The sequence below is a fragment of the Sipha flava genome, unplaced genomic scaffold, assembly GCF_003268045.1.
Source record: "Sipha flava isolate LNK unplaced genomic scaffold, YSA_version1 34_pilon_pilon, whole genome shotgun sequence".
Taxonomy (NCBI): domain Eukaryota; kingdom Metazoa; phylum Arthropoda; class Insecta; order Hemiptera; family Aphididae; genus Sipha; species Sipha flava.
The window spans coordinates 2,150,006-2,166,049 of record NW_020273045.1 but is presented as its reverse complement, the minus strand read 5'-3'; the positions used below and the strand labels follow the sequence as shown (position 1 = coordinate 2,166,049).

The window sequence follows — 16,044 nt, the reverse complement described above, 5'->3', positions numbered from 1 at the left end:
GCGTTTGTTTAACATGTTTACACGTGCAACAATCCGTTACACACGTTGACATAAATTTTGTTTTTTTTTTTTTTTTTTACTTTACAACTGTAGTGTACCGCGACCAGTACGTACTTATTGCGTAAGGTTAGTTTTTTCATTCTTATTTATTTGTTTCGCCTTTGAACCGTACACGTACATATCTACTTGGCGAACACGATATTCAAGCATAGAGGCGACTAGGTGCACACGTCAACAACGGTCTAACCGTGTTGCGATCGTTAAAAAATACAATTCACGACGCGCGCGTGGACGAAATAATACGCGCGGCGACGCGTACAAGTGTCTACCGAGACGAACGGTGAAGAGTAAACTCTGTTCTCTCGTTTGATTCGAACCGAACGAAAACGAGTGCGGCGATCGTTTGACGAATGCGAACACTAAAATTATGATAGTGACAAATTGACGTTTTGACGGTAGTCTTGTTATTTTTACGATTGGACGCTGCGCTCTTCCCGATTTTGTCACGGAACCGCATTGATTATTATTAACGTGACGCACCGTTCACCGTGCGTTTCGTTAAAACGGTTTAAAACGAATCGGCGGAAAAACGTATTTCTCCAACCTGACCTGCAGTAAAAAAAAAAAAAAAAAAAAATGTTCCTCGGGAACCGCTTGTCCGGAACGCCTGCCGGTCGCACGTTTTGTGTACGTGAGATCTGCGGCCCCGGACATCGCAACGGTTTATAAACGATTTCGAATAGGATTTCACGCGAAACGTATCCTCCTTACGCGCGATCGCATTTCGTTTCGTTACGATTAATCATGATGTTTCTCGTGTTTGCGGTCGCGTAAATCCGCGTACAGCGATCGCAGCATGTACGTTACGCGCAAGTCGTTGTCGTCGGAAGAGCAGCACAGCCGTGTGTAACACGGATGTGTACAAGGAGCGCAACGGCAGCAGGAGCAGGAGCGGCGGCGGTACCGCTGCCCGGTGGGTGGATACAGTTCTCACGGTTCTGGATTTATTGTCCCGGGCAGAGGAACACGACGCACGGCCGACGGACTGCGCGACGACGACGCTGCGGGTCATTATTCATTTTTTTCGTTTTTGTTTTTTTACTCTCTCCCGCCGTCGCCCCCGGTCCCGCGCGGCCGTAGGTTAGACGCGCGCGCGCACGTAAAGTATTATCGTGTGTACGTTCGCTTTTGCGCACAAACATCATGCGGAGGACGCACGGCGCACGACGACCGACGCCCGCAACACGGTATACACATAGAGGCAGACCTCTTTTTCAGGGTACGCAAAAGGCCGCCACTGCCTACCCTACCCCCCAAGGCTGAAAATTAATTTGAGCGTTCGAAATCCTGGTCTTAATAACTATTTGATTTAAAAATTTTTAATTTTTTTTCCCGAAAAAAGTGACTGAGCAGTCATTTCTTAACCGTTAAAACTGTATTCATAGTTAAAATTTAAAATAAATTAAATGCATAACACTCGAAACGGTTTGAGTTTTACATATTAAATCGTTATTATAGCATATGATTTGTGTTTCAAAAATAAATTTAACTGTCTGGGACTGAATATAAAAATCATAATGTAATAAAAAATCACATAATATACATAAGACCAAATATGCTACAATTTTTATTTTTTTTTTTGTAATTTTAGAAAGAAGGCTCTATGTTTAGGATATGCAGTGGCATACCCTGCAAACCCCCTGCGCACGCCTATGCACATATACACATCGTTACCGATTTTGCGCTCGGTTCAGGGACGCGTTCGGTTTTACTTCTAAAGGCGACTCGAATTTTCTCTTTGCTTCCGGCTCAAAATTTTCAACTCAAATTTTGCTAATATTTAAACCGGGTGAATCCTTAATGTTTGTGGATTTTTTTTTTCAATCTAATGTCGAATATACTTGCAATCGACTTTTGCGTGGTTCTTGTTTAAAACCTGTCTGTGTCTTGAAAGTTACGCTTGCGTTTTATTTGATTTTTCACTAAGTATAGACCTGACAAAAAACCCGATTCAGTATTCTCAGACACGTGTGATTCGATTTCATTATAAAATGATCCGCATTAAAAAAATTTGTCACGTGCATCTCACACACTCGTATAAAATCGATTCCTTAAATATTTATTCAGGATGGGGGTGATCGCTATATATATATATATATATATATATATATATAATAACAGTGGCATGATTGTGGGGGGCAAGGAGAAGGAAGTGCCCTCTGACAATTTTTTGAGAGATAAAGGTATAATTTTGCCCCCTCAGATAATCCAACAGTACAAATAGCACCTTTTATTAATGAACTAATATCGGTATTATTTAACAATATTGGTACCTAGTATCTGCTACCTACAATTTATGTTAGTTTAAACCACGAAATGAGTTAAAAGACTTATGTAAAATCAAACAATTAGATATACTGTATAAAATACATACAATAAAAATATGTTTTAGCTGGTGAGGAGGAGGTGTGTCAGGGTTTTGGTAACAATAAATATATTATATTGACCCCCTTAGATTTTTTTCCCAGTTACGCCACTGTATAATAATACCAATGTACATCGTGTTGTAAATAATACAAACAACAATGACGATCGGTTTATAATTTATAGCGCAAATCGTTATTTCGATACGACGGGTGAAACATAATTACTAGTAAAACAATCGAAATCGGACTAGAAACAAACATATATGATACACCTAGGGTTCGTAACCTAGCTTGTGAGAAATTGAAAATTCCGGAATCCTCTCGTTACACGTCGTCCCGAGTGCGTTTCATCGCGCGCATTTATCTTGAAAACAATAGAATTGCAATATTTCGTCGGCGACGCTATTCAATGTCCAGGATAGGAGCAGATCGAAGAAACCTTTCCTTGGCAGTGCCCGATACGCCGTGTATTCCGTAATAATGTATTAACCCAAAACGTACGAGATTGAAATTCGGCATAGCGGTTCCTCTTATGGCTGTGGACGTGCAACGAGAAGGGATTTTAACGAAAAACGTATTTTTAACGGTCGAAACAGTTTTTTACTAAATATTCTTCACTTTCCGGTTACCTGGGAAATATTTTGTTTTGTTCGGTACGCGTTGATTTTAATCGTTACTGATCGAGGTATACGTGACGTATACAGCATGAATGTCCAACCTTTTTTCCTCGGCTGGCCACTTCGGTAAACAGTTATCTTAGAGCGGGCCACCGAATACAAAAGTACGAATAATATCGATATTAATCTGATAATGTTCTTTTGTCACACATAGTAGGTCTACGCGTAGGTACGTATTGAATTTGATTTCGAATATTTTATTGATTACCAACTGAAAAGATTACAGATTGAGGTACACACTGTAGGTACACATTAATTTGATCAGTACGTTATTCTAAGTGCACGGGTTATATCGAAAGATTTCTATTGGAAAGTATTCGAAAACATAATCGACAAATTAAAAAAAAAATCGTATTTTATAATGATTTTACTCTTTTTTTTTTTTTTTAACACTTTGTTTTATTTAAAAAAAAAAAAAATTGTAACGGGTCACATTGATTATATTCGTGGACAGCGGACCGCGGGTTAGGCACCCCACTGGTATACAGTATAAAATAAATATCAATAAATACCTAATTAGAACCTTTATACGTGCACTGAAGGTTACAGCTGTGCCGTATCGCTGCGGCTCCGTCGCAATTTTTACTAGACGTGCGCGCAGCTACAGATGCCTGTAGTGAACGCGTCTTGTGCTCGCGATAAAAATATGTATTCTTATACACAGGGCCGAATTAAAGGGTGGGCAAAATAAGCAATTGCTTACGGCCCAAAAAAAAATTCGGCCCATAATTTTTAAAATCAAATTTATATATATTAAAAATAAAATTTAAGAATTTTTTTCTCATGAGTAGTTATGAGTTTATGATTTTATATCATAAATAATTTAATATTATGGTCATCAAATTTGTTGTAAACTTGTAACTGTGATTTGTATCAATTATTTCGTTATTCCAATTAATGTTCCAAAAATATTTCATAATATTAATTTACCTTTATGATGTGATCAGTACTCAGAAGTTTACTAGTTTAATACTATCGCGACTCCGGGGTTTTCCTAAAAATAATATTAAATAAACAAAATTATAATAATGATGATATTTAATATATACATATATATATATATATATATATAGAATTAATAATAAAATAATTTGATAATAAAGAAAATTAATATAAGAATTCAAAATTTTAAATGTAGATTCAAACGTAAATTATAATTATTTTAATTTTATTTGTGATACCTAATGAATAATTGTAAATAAAATTAATTTTTTTAAGTGTATGAAAATTATGTGTAGGCCATTTATATGAAAGTGCTTACGGCCCTAAAAACTATAATCCGGCTCTGCTTATACAATAACAGACGAATAAAAGTATGAGGACGCCTTATGCGTTTATTGGAAAACCGGAAATGTTCCTCGGATGTCGTATACATATACTTGTATACGGTGCGAAAACCGAAACCGAGTAGCTCATTACGACAAACGGCCGGAGATCCGTTATCGTCGTCGGAATGTGCGATCGCTCTCGACGACGGTGTTGCCAATGCGTCTAATCTCATATAAAAATTATAATATATTCGTATACTGTACATGCGCACGCGCATATTGTCGCGGACACGACGTTTTTTATCTTTCTGAACAATTATTATTACTATCAAAGTCCTCAAGAAGCATTGCCGTGTCGGTTATGGGCGCGCGTGTAACCTAATGAATATCCCCCCCGCCGCCGACCAAACCTAACCCAACCCGTACCTGCTCGGCAATCGTTTCCATAACATATTATTATACAATGTTCACACGTTGTAAGATAATGGTCACTACGGTCAGCATGTATAATAATAATTATTATTTGTCGTCCTCGTCCCCGTCAAATATGTTATACGCTTTTGTTATGGTCGAACCGTGACCGCGTTTCTCGATACACGAATATATGTCGTAAACATATAGTTCGAATCGAGCGTTTTACTAAATGCCTGGGCGAAGAACTTAATTTTTACGCAATTTTTCTATCCCTCTAGACATTTGATTTAACATCTGGTCTTCTATAAATGATATAATATAAATACGTAATATATACAATAATATATATATAAATGTATAAATGTAACATAAATAAATATAATATTAACGTTTCATTATTTACCTGACTTGAAGTAGGTATTTAGTTAAACGTCTAAAGATTTAATTAAATTACGATACATTTGACTTGATGTCTTGGGTGATAGTATAATTGCATAAAAATTAAATTTCTTAACTACTTACCTGGACATTTAGTAAAATGCCCGAGTTGACTATAAACTTACGACACATATATTTATATATAAATATATGCAAAACAGAATAAATTCACCCAGAACCTAGGGCTTATGTATTCCAAGTTTTTAATCTTAATTGCCAAATTCGTAGTTTTATGCTATGTATAAAAAAACAAATGTATTAACGCTTTAATATAAGCGAGTCTGGTAAAACCGAGAGTTATTGCTGAATGAGTTATCGTGTTTTTCATTTTTTCGTTGTAGGCTTTATAGTATTTATTTTTTTTTTCGATTTACGTGATCTAGACACATAATTGATACAATGAGCACAGATGGAAAAGGTTTTTTTTTTCTTACACAATAACATGGGAACACAACGAAGCTTTATATTATGGTAAAATAAAAAAACACGATGGTTCACTATTTGCCTTTATACCTATGCACGATGGTCATGATCCGTTACTCTAATGTCGAATCGTTAAAGTCATCGAACGACAATATTTAGAATTCATATGTACTTGCATTTCGTGGACGATATCTTCCGTCTGGCATGAGCTTATGTAGTGCGGCAGTGATCACTGGTCGTCAAGATTTTAGACTCACAGTTTGCGAGCCGATTCTATAAACGGTATTGTTAATAAAAAATAACAATACTTCGGTAAAATGATGGGGATGGATCCTGATCCCCGATTTCAGGATCACAATCAACGCAATGCCATAGGTACCAATTTCGACTAGGTATACGATACGAGTATAATATTACTATGCACGTGTGCATTGATGACGAGAATTCCGAAAGGTTATACACGCGCCAAAGTACGTCTCGAAGATATTTACTGTTCGCCATCGATGACCACCGCAAACGTACGGCCCCGTACATTCAATTTCGGTATAATATAACAATAATGATAATATTATTATTATTATTATTATGTTCAGCGCACTATACTGTACGTATAATTTTATACGCGGCCGGCACAGGCACAATGATCGCGCGCGCGTATACCTTCATTATTATGATTATTACGCTAATTATATATTTATATATATGTATAACTCTTTGACACTGGCACCGCTAACCGGTTCGTGGAGAAAATACGTTTTTTTTTTTTTCCCCACTAATAGTTTTTATTTTAATTTCTGTTTTATTACTTTTACTGGTTTATTTTTAACAAACCTCAATCATCGGTTATTACCCGACGACCCGACCGATCCATGGCCGCGTATTTTTTCTCTGGTCTTTAATAATAAATACGACAATGCCACGATGCCCCGTATGTGCACCATAGTCATATTTACCTAGAGCCAATGTCGCCGCTATCACGGTTTAGGCTCACGAAACCGAACGCGCTATTCGAGTAAAACGTAAAACTATGTGCGACGGATATTGCATCATAATTTATGCACAGTACGAACTGTTATTTCTGTAGATTTTACATTATGTTGTTTTTTTTTTTTATTTTTAAATTAACTATTAAAACTGCAGTGATAAATATACCTCCTCAATCGATGCACACGATATGTATATAGTTGTATTTATATTATACGGGCGTCGGTTTAAATGTAGATCCAATTATTATCGCTGTGTATACCGCATTTGTACGTACAAATATATTCGTTGTACTCGGTCCGTATTAGCTGCAGCACCGGCGGAAGGTGACAGCGGCCGCGGTGTGTATCGTTCTCGGGGAAGCCTTGTGGTCATTTGTTCTCGTACGCACACGATATACGATGGTTGTTAAAACGTTTTCCTGCCGATCCTTTGCTTCGGTCATAAATCGTCCAACCACCAGCTAAAAACTCATCACGTCGCGCGGGCCTCATTAAAAATAATAAATAAACAGACGATCACCACAGTCGCACAAGGAAAAGGATAAAAAATAAACTCGTACACGTACGTAAAAAAAAAAAAACCTGAGTAATAAGAGAGAGAGAGAGAGAGAGAGAAATCGGTTTGCAATAAACTACACGTTAATGGCCGGGCAATTAAACGGACCTTTTTCTAAAAGGGGTCACCCCGCACGACCCCGGAGGTGTTTTCCTCCGCGGGCACGCACGTACCCGGTGTGATTTACGGGTATTGTCCGGGGCCAAGTGCCGCTGCGGGGCGCACTGCCTATTATATCGGCCGATTTATACTTACGTGTCACACATCGGCCGGGCGATATGTAGTTCAAAGTTCGCCGGCACGCGACCGGTCGCCGCGGCGACGCAATCCGTTGTCTCGACGTGTATTCCGTTCGCGTAACTGCTCACGACGAATTTCTACTCGTACTCTTGATATAACACTGCACCACGTGTACGCGCGTCTGGAGGCGCTCTTGTTTATTATTATTATTATTATTATTATTATTACGGTCGCCCTGAGGGACGGGTGCGCGACCATCAATCATACATACGGCGGACCGATGTCAAAACGTCGTCGTCATCACCACCACTACCGGCCGCTGTGATATACCAATATTATTGTTGCACTTACGTGTAATGCTTTTAGCCGCGATCCCGAAACGATTATTATCGTCCGTCCGGTCGATATGATTGCATAAGGATATTGTGCTGTACGTGTGTTCGCCCGTGCGCACCTCAACGAGTGAAAACAATCCACGTCGGAGATTCGACGTTCGTTCTTCGGCACTCTTGTATCGCAATCGCGTGCAACATTTCGCCGCTGCGCTTGCGTACGGATACCGTTAAAACGGATATAATGGGACAGCGTATACTTCGGGTCGGATCAAATAACGCGACGGCGGCGGTGTCGCAGCGAAACGAGTGCACTGCCAACAGGCACGTGCGACGTAGTGTACACACATGCACGTAAAATTTCTCGTGTTCCATAAAAATTGTAAAACCATCGAGGGTGCTGTTTTATTTGATTTTTTTTTTTTTTTTGCAATTTTAGTTTGCAACAAGCTGGGTTTTCGCGACAGTCGTTTACACTCGCCGTTTTCGATCGTTCAAAACAGCAACGAGCGTGTTCCGACAAACGAATAGCTATGATTGGCTCTCCGAAGGAGAATTACTGGGTCGACGGTTTACTCTTAAAAATCTACTTGTGCTGCAAAATATATTTCCGCTCGGTCCGTACGACATATGCAAGCAAATCGTACCCTACTTATCGGTGGATTTTTTTATATCGATCGTTTTTATCCTTACGGATGTTCAATAGTTATATACGTTCTCGTTTTCCCCGGTAACGATCGACGTCGCCTCATGAACGTAACTGGTCTAGAGCCAATGATATACTAACAGTTTAACAGTCCGCATTATATTACATGCAATTCGATTTGATCGCGACCCATCAAGTTCTGGGATTCGTCCTTGCCGCGTTTTCGTATAATCACGCTTTGACAACCACCGGTGGAAATCTTGTCTCGGACTGCAGTTGACCAGGGGCGGGTTTGATGGGGTGGCTAAAAGGTTAAAAGCCCCCTCCCTCCCATCGGGACTAAGGTAACCGTTTTACGAAGCCAAGTATTATGATTTATTATAAAATATCGTCAATCGTCATTGATGAACATGGTACCTATTTTGCACATTTTTCTATAAATAAATAGCTTGTTTTTGTTGTTAAATATATGTGTATACCTATATTTTCAAAATGGTTTCAGATTGAAATCGATACCGATTATGTAACTATTTTGTAGAAAAATTACTTACTTACGAGGGACTCGATAACATGTTCTGTAATTGAAAATTTTATACGGATTTATAAAAACAACTAACCAAAGTCTTGAACCTCCACTAGCCCCCCCCCCCCCCCCCCTTTTGGTGAGTGGAGGTAAAACCCGCCCCTGCAGGTGACACGGTGATTTGCGTTTATTTCATGCCGTACGAGTGTTGTGTCGGCGGGGACAAGGTTGAAACCGCGGCGAGCGAAATATTGTACCTACTATATGAAATCTGTGCGAGTGTGTTAAATGTTTTCTTCCTGAAACGTACGACCGCGCGTGTTTTATCCCGTTTCCGTAGCGTATAAATATAAACGAAAGAAAAAAAAAATAAGAGGAAAAAATACTACAACGAAATAGGAAAACACGAGACTGGCTGGCGTTGTTCCAAGATCGCGGTCGTCAATGTGCGACGTTGAATGCGGTGTCCGATGCCGCCGCGACGCGCGTTGTTATTACGATATCGTATTTATTACATTATACCGTAATACGTTACCGTCGGTTTCGTTTGGTCTCGGTTCTCCGTCGAATGTGCGACGTCTGAACGGCAACGACGGAAAAAGTATATATTTAGTAAAACAAAAATTATAATAACAATAATAACCGTTCGAGTTCATGTTAAAACCACGGCTGTACAAGGGCAGCGGCGAAGCAACGGTATGGCGAACCGTGCGTACGCCGGGGGCGTGAATTGCAAAGGAGCGCGAAATCGTGTAAAATCCGTATTTTTATCCTGCAGTAAAATCGAAATTTTTCCGTTATACTTTTTGAATCAGTATGTAGATGTTTTCCGTTCGTACACATTACGAGTAAATTTAATGATGAAATTGCGAAAGTAGCACAAGGGCATTTGAATAAAAAATTTCATATGAAGAATTTATCGATGAACTCGCTGGTCATAAAGCGAGAAAAGCAAATTGTCAAAGTTTAAAATTAACACTGTAATAATAACTTATAAATATAAGTTGTATGCTTTCAAAAATTAGTAAAATAAAAGGTTTAAAAAAATTAACCTAACATTAAATTTTTATTGGTTAGAAAGCGTTTTTATCTAAGTTTGCCAAGGTCGCTAGCTAGTCTTCCTACGCCACTGTATAGGTATTTCGACTTACCTAAAGAAGGGGGAGGAGTGACTTACATTTTTTTTTTTTTTAATTTAGGCTCAAAATGTACAAGTAAAATTGTTGGTAATATTTAAATCTGGTGAGTCCCTAATATTTGTGGTTTTTTTTTAATGTAATACCGGATCCATTTAGAATCGACTTTTGTGTAATTCTTTTTTAACACCTGTCTGTGTTTATTTGATTTTTCACCAAGTATGGACCCGACAAAAAGCCGAATTCGGTGTTCACAGCCACGCGTAATACGATTTCGTTATAAAATGATTCACGTTAAAACAACTTTGAAACATGTATCTCACGCATAATCGATTCGTCGAATACGGATTCGAGGGGAGGTGCGATTGCCCCTTCGCCCTTGCGGCTATATATTTCTCTTAAGTAAGCGTTCTATTCGGATTTCGAAATTAGCGAGAAACACGTCCATTTCTACAGTCCACGCCATTCCAATCATAGAATTTCACTTTGCGTGTGTTACACACGGCAGTGCAGATATTACGAATACACTTTACCGTTTCTTAACGTTTTTTTATCGTATATTTTTTTACCTAGTCCATAAACAGTTATTATTAAAACATAAAAACCATTAAGAAATCTTAATCGTACAATACGGCGGGAGTTTAATTTTATTGTAAACACGACGAGGTATCTTCATTTTATTTATTTTTATTCCATTATAAATTCAATATTTTCGTAAGCGTACACGTACACAATCGCGTTCAAAGTAATACCACCCAATGGTGCCCGGGTACCGGTTATCTACAGTTATCAGGAGATGACCGGGGTGTGTGTTTCGAATTATTTCTCACGTTTAACGATACGTTGATTTCATCAAATAAGTGCATGCGCGTATTTCACCGCTTTTAGTGCCGGTCATTACGACACCGTATGTAGGTACATAACGCACATGTAGTTGTTATATATTCATAGGCGCACGTAACACGTTGTTGTGCAGACGACGATGACGGACGTACAGAGTACCGATGATGTAAAACCGGAAAGCGATGAAAAATAATATAATCTCGTTACGTGGGCGGTTTCGCGCGGGTAGGTGGCAGTGGTGCGATTAAAAATGCGAGAGATGCGAGATAACGTGCATATTGACGCTCGGACGCGTTCTTAACCATTCGTTTCTCTGGGCTGCCGACCCTGCCCTCGCCACCGATTCGTCCCGGAACGCCGTGTCCGCGGGGCGTTTTCACTGGACATGATAATTATTTCTACCGCTCGTCAGGAAGGGGTGAAGAGGCGATCATTCCCCCCGCCCCTCTGAATCCGAATTTAAGGAATCGATTATACGTGAGGTACACGTTTCAAATTTTTTTTAACGTTGATCGTTTTATAACGAAATCAAATCACGCGTGGCTGTGAACACTGGATTCGGTGTTTTGTCGGGTCCGTGCTTAGTGAAAAATCAAATGAAACACAAGCGTAACTTTCAAAACACAGACAGGTGTTAAAAGAGAACTACACAGAAGTCGATTCTAAGTGGATAACCGGCATTGTATTAAAAAAAAAAAAAAACCACGTGCATTAAAGATTCGCCGGATTTAAACGTTACCAAAAATTTTACTAATAAATTTTGAACCTGAATCTAAGAAAAAATTTGAATCGGCCTCCACCTCCTCCCATAGAAGAAGGTCTAAGTACGTTCCCGTAACAGTACAGCCGTGACATCGGAAATCCTGTGCCGATACGCGTAACAGAGGAAACGGATCTGACCTGTGGCGCGCGTCCTGTTACGGTACACGTAACTTGTACACTGATTTTTTTCTTTTTGTACTACGGTACGGTTCGCGCGGTATTTTCATCTAAATGTACGTACGCATCGTTACGGGTTACGACGACGAAAGTGGTCCGACCGCTTCGATTCGCCTCCACCGCCACCGCCGCGACCTGTCAAGTCCTGCCGACGCCGTACCACAGTATTACCTACGTGTGTACGAGGAAGATGATCCGAAAATGAGACGTCTCTCCGACGACGTTCCGATGGGCCGACCGCATTCGGCAATGCGTACAACGAAATATATTATAGTGCACTCTCGTTCGTCTCGGGATTATTTTACCGTGCGTATACTTATGTTTATACAAATGTTTACGTACGCGTACGATCAACGAAATCCCTACGCACTAGAGATGACGACCGTATAAACGGTTAACGGTTTCTTTTTTTTTTTTTAATATTTCATCTTACTCCGTGATCATAAGCTTTAGAAATGAATTTGCGTAAAATGGGTAGAAATGTACGTGTGCGTTTTTGCAGTATTATTACGATGTCAAGATTGTACGCGAAGGCGTGTAAACTCAATGGCGGTGCCAGGAATTTTATCTTGGTGGGGGCTTTTGAAAATTTGGTAGGACCGAAAAAAATCGCAATCCGTTTTATTTTTCCCATTAATAGGCTCGATAAGCGTATGGGGCTAACACTCTACCTATTGGAGATTGTGTTTCCACATAATAATTGGTTTTCATTTTTGTTCATCATAAATATCATGTATTGTTATATCATTTACACGCTTAAACATTAGATATCATTTTCAACAAAATTAAAAATCTTTACTTTATTGTAATATAATACACAAATTTCATTTGTTTTCGAGTAAAATCTGTCATTTTATATTCATTAATTTCAGCCCCCCCCCCAACAATGTGTAAAGGTATAAGTTAAACCTTTGACACTCATACATACATTCACTGCAACGCGAGCACTACATTATTATACGTTATTCGGTTTTTTTTATACGTTCTTAATCGCTTAAATCGCTTACATTTTTATTCTTATTTAATTGTTGTGATTTATTTAACGTTTTCATTTGCGTTGGTAGTATAATACACGTATTACACGTCGACCCGTCGACGCGTATTATCGGTTTGTAATCAAAATTATTGAATGTTTCACAACAATTAATGATCGAAGACATTGGCCTACAACATGGGAGTACTTATTTTCATGTATTCGCTGCAAATGTATTATTGACATTACCGCGTTATCTATTCACGAACACCAATTTCGACCTCGAACGGGGACATTCGACGACCATGTGAGAGCACAAAGGTCTCCGTGACCCCTTTAGCTTTTTATGAACATGTGTACGATTTGGACATGAAATAAAAAATAAAAATATGAAAACACATCATCACACGACCTGTGATTTCCAATTATAGTGTGTGTTGCCGCAAGAGTGATTTGCATAAATATTCATAAATGTACGATTTTTTCTTTCTAATAGGAAATTGTTTTATTTCAGGCGCTCAGCGGGTTTTTGATGATGATGACCCAAAACGGCAAGCTCCTATACATATCGGACAACGCTGCTGAATACTTGGGCCACTCGATGGTAAGTATCCACATGTACGCTATATATTTGTTTGTACGCCACCGCAGTATTGTTTCATAAGTTCACTATTTAATTTTACAACTTTCTCCCTCCGCTACAACCGAACTAGAAACTCTATATTTTGCGACCGATCGTATTTATTTATATGCTTCTTTCACAACTATTGACCTTTTGGGTTCAAATCGATATAATATATGTACGATATTGTAGACGAAAAGGAAAAAAAATCAATTACCTAATTTCTAGACCGGTCCGATTTCCATGTCCGTCTACATTTAAAAATATATTAAGAACGAGAGCTGTACAATAATTATGATTTGAAAAAAAAAAAAAGTAATATATATATATATATATATATATTGGAAAACGGGTTTTGTGGTCACTGCGAGCCCGTAGGCTCTGCCCGGACGCCCACGCCTTTCACCCGGGTGTACGTACGCGTACGTACATGTGTCGTTGGTTTCGAGATACCGAAACTGCAGCAACTTTCCGGAATAATAATAATATATATTAATGCGCGTTTTTCTGTCTTTCTTTCGATGCCCGTCTCGTTCTATCGCCTATATTACGGCTGTTAATGGAAAAACGGGTATCGATAATTTATTGCTAGTAATTTACCAACGGTATTTTTTTTTTTTTCGCTTTTTGTTTTCTCACTGGAAGCCATACCTTGTGCGGAATGACACCAAAGCGTTAGCTCATAGTGCAAAACGATCGCCGAACGACTTTGTAATTATTATTATATTACTTCATCGAGAAGTGTTTATTGACCGGCGCGTGGCGGTTTAGAGTGCCATTTCAACAAAATTATAAGTCGAAGTTCTCCCATACGTACCGTGCACAGTTTGCGGCCAAAATGTTATCGGCGTAAATATACCTACCAGGCGCGCGCGCGTGTGTGCGTGTAAGCGTGTGGTGTACCAATCGCAGTTTCTTTGCGAGTTGTTCAAAATCGAATTCTCCGTTCGAGTCCATAAACGCACAGCAATAGGATAATATTGTTATTACCATTAAACATAGTAATTCGAAAATAGAAATTCGCAATTTATCTTCGGCGGGAAGTTTAATTTCGGTTTACAGTTATAGCGTTACTGCGATATCGTGTAACTCGAACAATTGGTTTTAAATGACCACCCACACGAAATGAATCGCCATCGGGTTTCGAACAGTCGTAACATTGACGCGCGCGAGCGGCCACTATCGGTGAGATCCAATATCCGTGTGTACACGAGCAGCACCTGCAGTCGAATAACATTCGGTTGACAGTGCAGCGCAGCAACAGCGCAACATTAACATTCCGTAACGATTTAGTGTTTCGCGGGCATCCGGGGTATCGGCTGAACGTGCGCACCGTGTACAGCGTGAGGTATTTGTTAAAATTTTCAATTAGCATAATATCGTACGTCGGAATCTAACGCGAGACCGGTGAAAGTTGATTTGTTTTATTTTTCGAAGCCTATGGAAAACCGCTGAACACCGTGTGATCGGTCACTACTTAGACGATATTAAATCCGAAGGCAGCCGAATAACCCGTGCGCCCGCCGTTCACTCCCACGCGTTCGGCCTACTCTTGCGGCGATCCTACCGTAAACCGCCGATCGACCGAATCGCCTACAGATTTTTTTCGCGTGCGCGTAGACGTAATATTTTATTTATTGTTACGAGAAAAAGAAAAAAAACAATGCTTTGGTGAACACAGCGCTGTACGCACACAAAAATCACACGCTGATACTTGTACTGCTCACTATACTTTCGTACGTGGTCGGCCGTTGACCAGTATGGACTCGATGCGCGCGCTGTTATTAAGTCCGCCGTGAAATCCGTTTCGAATCCTAAACAACGAGATGGTGCCTGTTTAGTACTGGCCGACAACGCGTGCGAGGGCGATAACGGACTAAAAAATGCTAATGACCATCGGCAGCGTGCGCAGGAATTTGTTATGGGAGGGGGATGTCGCACCGAGGAATGTATTATTTTCGATTCCTATTCTTTTATTAAAAACATTCAATCATGGCGGGAACTCGGCCTACCGGCTTTTAACATTAAATTCATCGATAATTTGTTCTGCAGATAACGGAATGTCATTAACGCAATCCATTCAACCACGACTGCCCCGTCGTATTTCTCGAATACGTTTTTAATCGTTTAAGACTAAAAAAAAAAAAAAAAAATGCCCACGGGGGGATACATCTCCCGTCATTCCTTCCTATTTCGTTGTGTTTCACGTCCGTAGGTAAAACTTCGTAAAAAAAAAAAAACACTTTTCTTGACTTACGACTTCCGTGGATATTATCGTGGATTTGAAAGCGTGTGTTGGTACAGCCAAACGAGCGAAGCGCTAACTACGAACGAATAAAAAAATCGAAAAGAATATGTTTTAACAACAGTTACACCGAACAGCGTTGCTTTTTTACCTATCGTTTAATCCGGACTATGTTTCCGAGGGGCTTAACGCCCTCTTGTTATCGCACCTCGTACACACCTACTTGACGAGAAAATCAGGTAATGCGCACCGCCGCGGCGTTCCGTAACACATCGCGGTCCGATCATCTTCTCGTAAACACGTATTATAACGTACAAATATATTAGGTACAGCTCGTTTCTCCCCCCCCCCCCCCCC

General features: G+C 39.5%; 1 protein-coding gene across 1 annotated transcript in view; it reads left to right on the top strand.

Moving 5' to 3' along the window:
* LOC112687493 (neuronal PAS domain-containing protein 4) overlaps positions 1-16,044 on the top strand; it is a gene marked incomplete at its 3' end in the record, with an annotated part of 132,342 nt that overhangs the window by 88,135 nt on the left and 28,163 nt on the right. Inside the window, 1 exon segment of the mRNA XM_025560224.1 lies at positions 13,335-13,424. Within this exon segment, the coding sequence (XP_025416009.1) occupies positions 13,335-13,424 (90 nt within the window).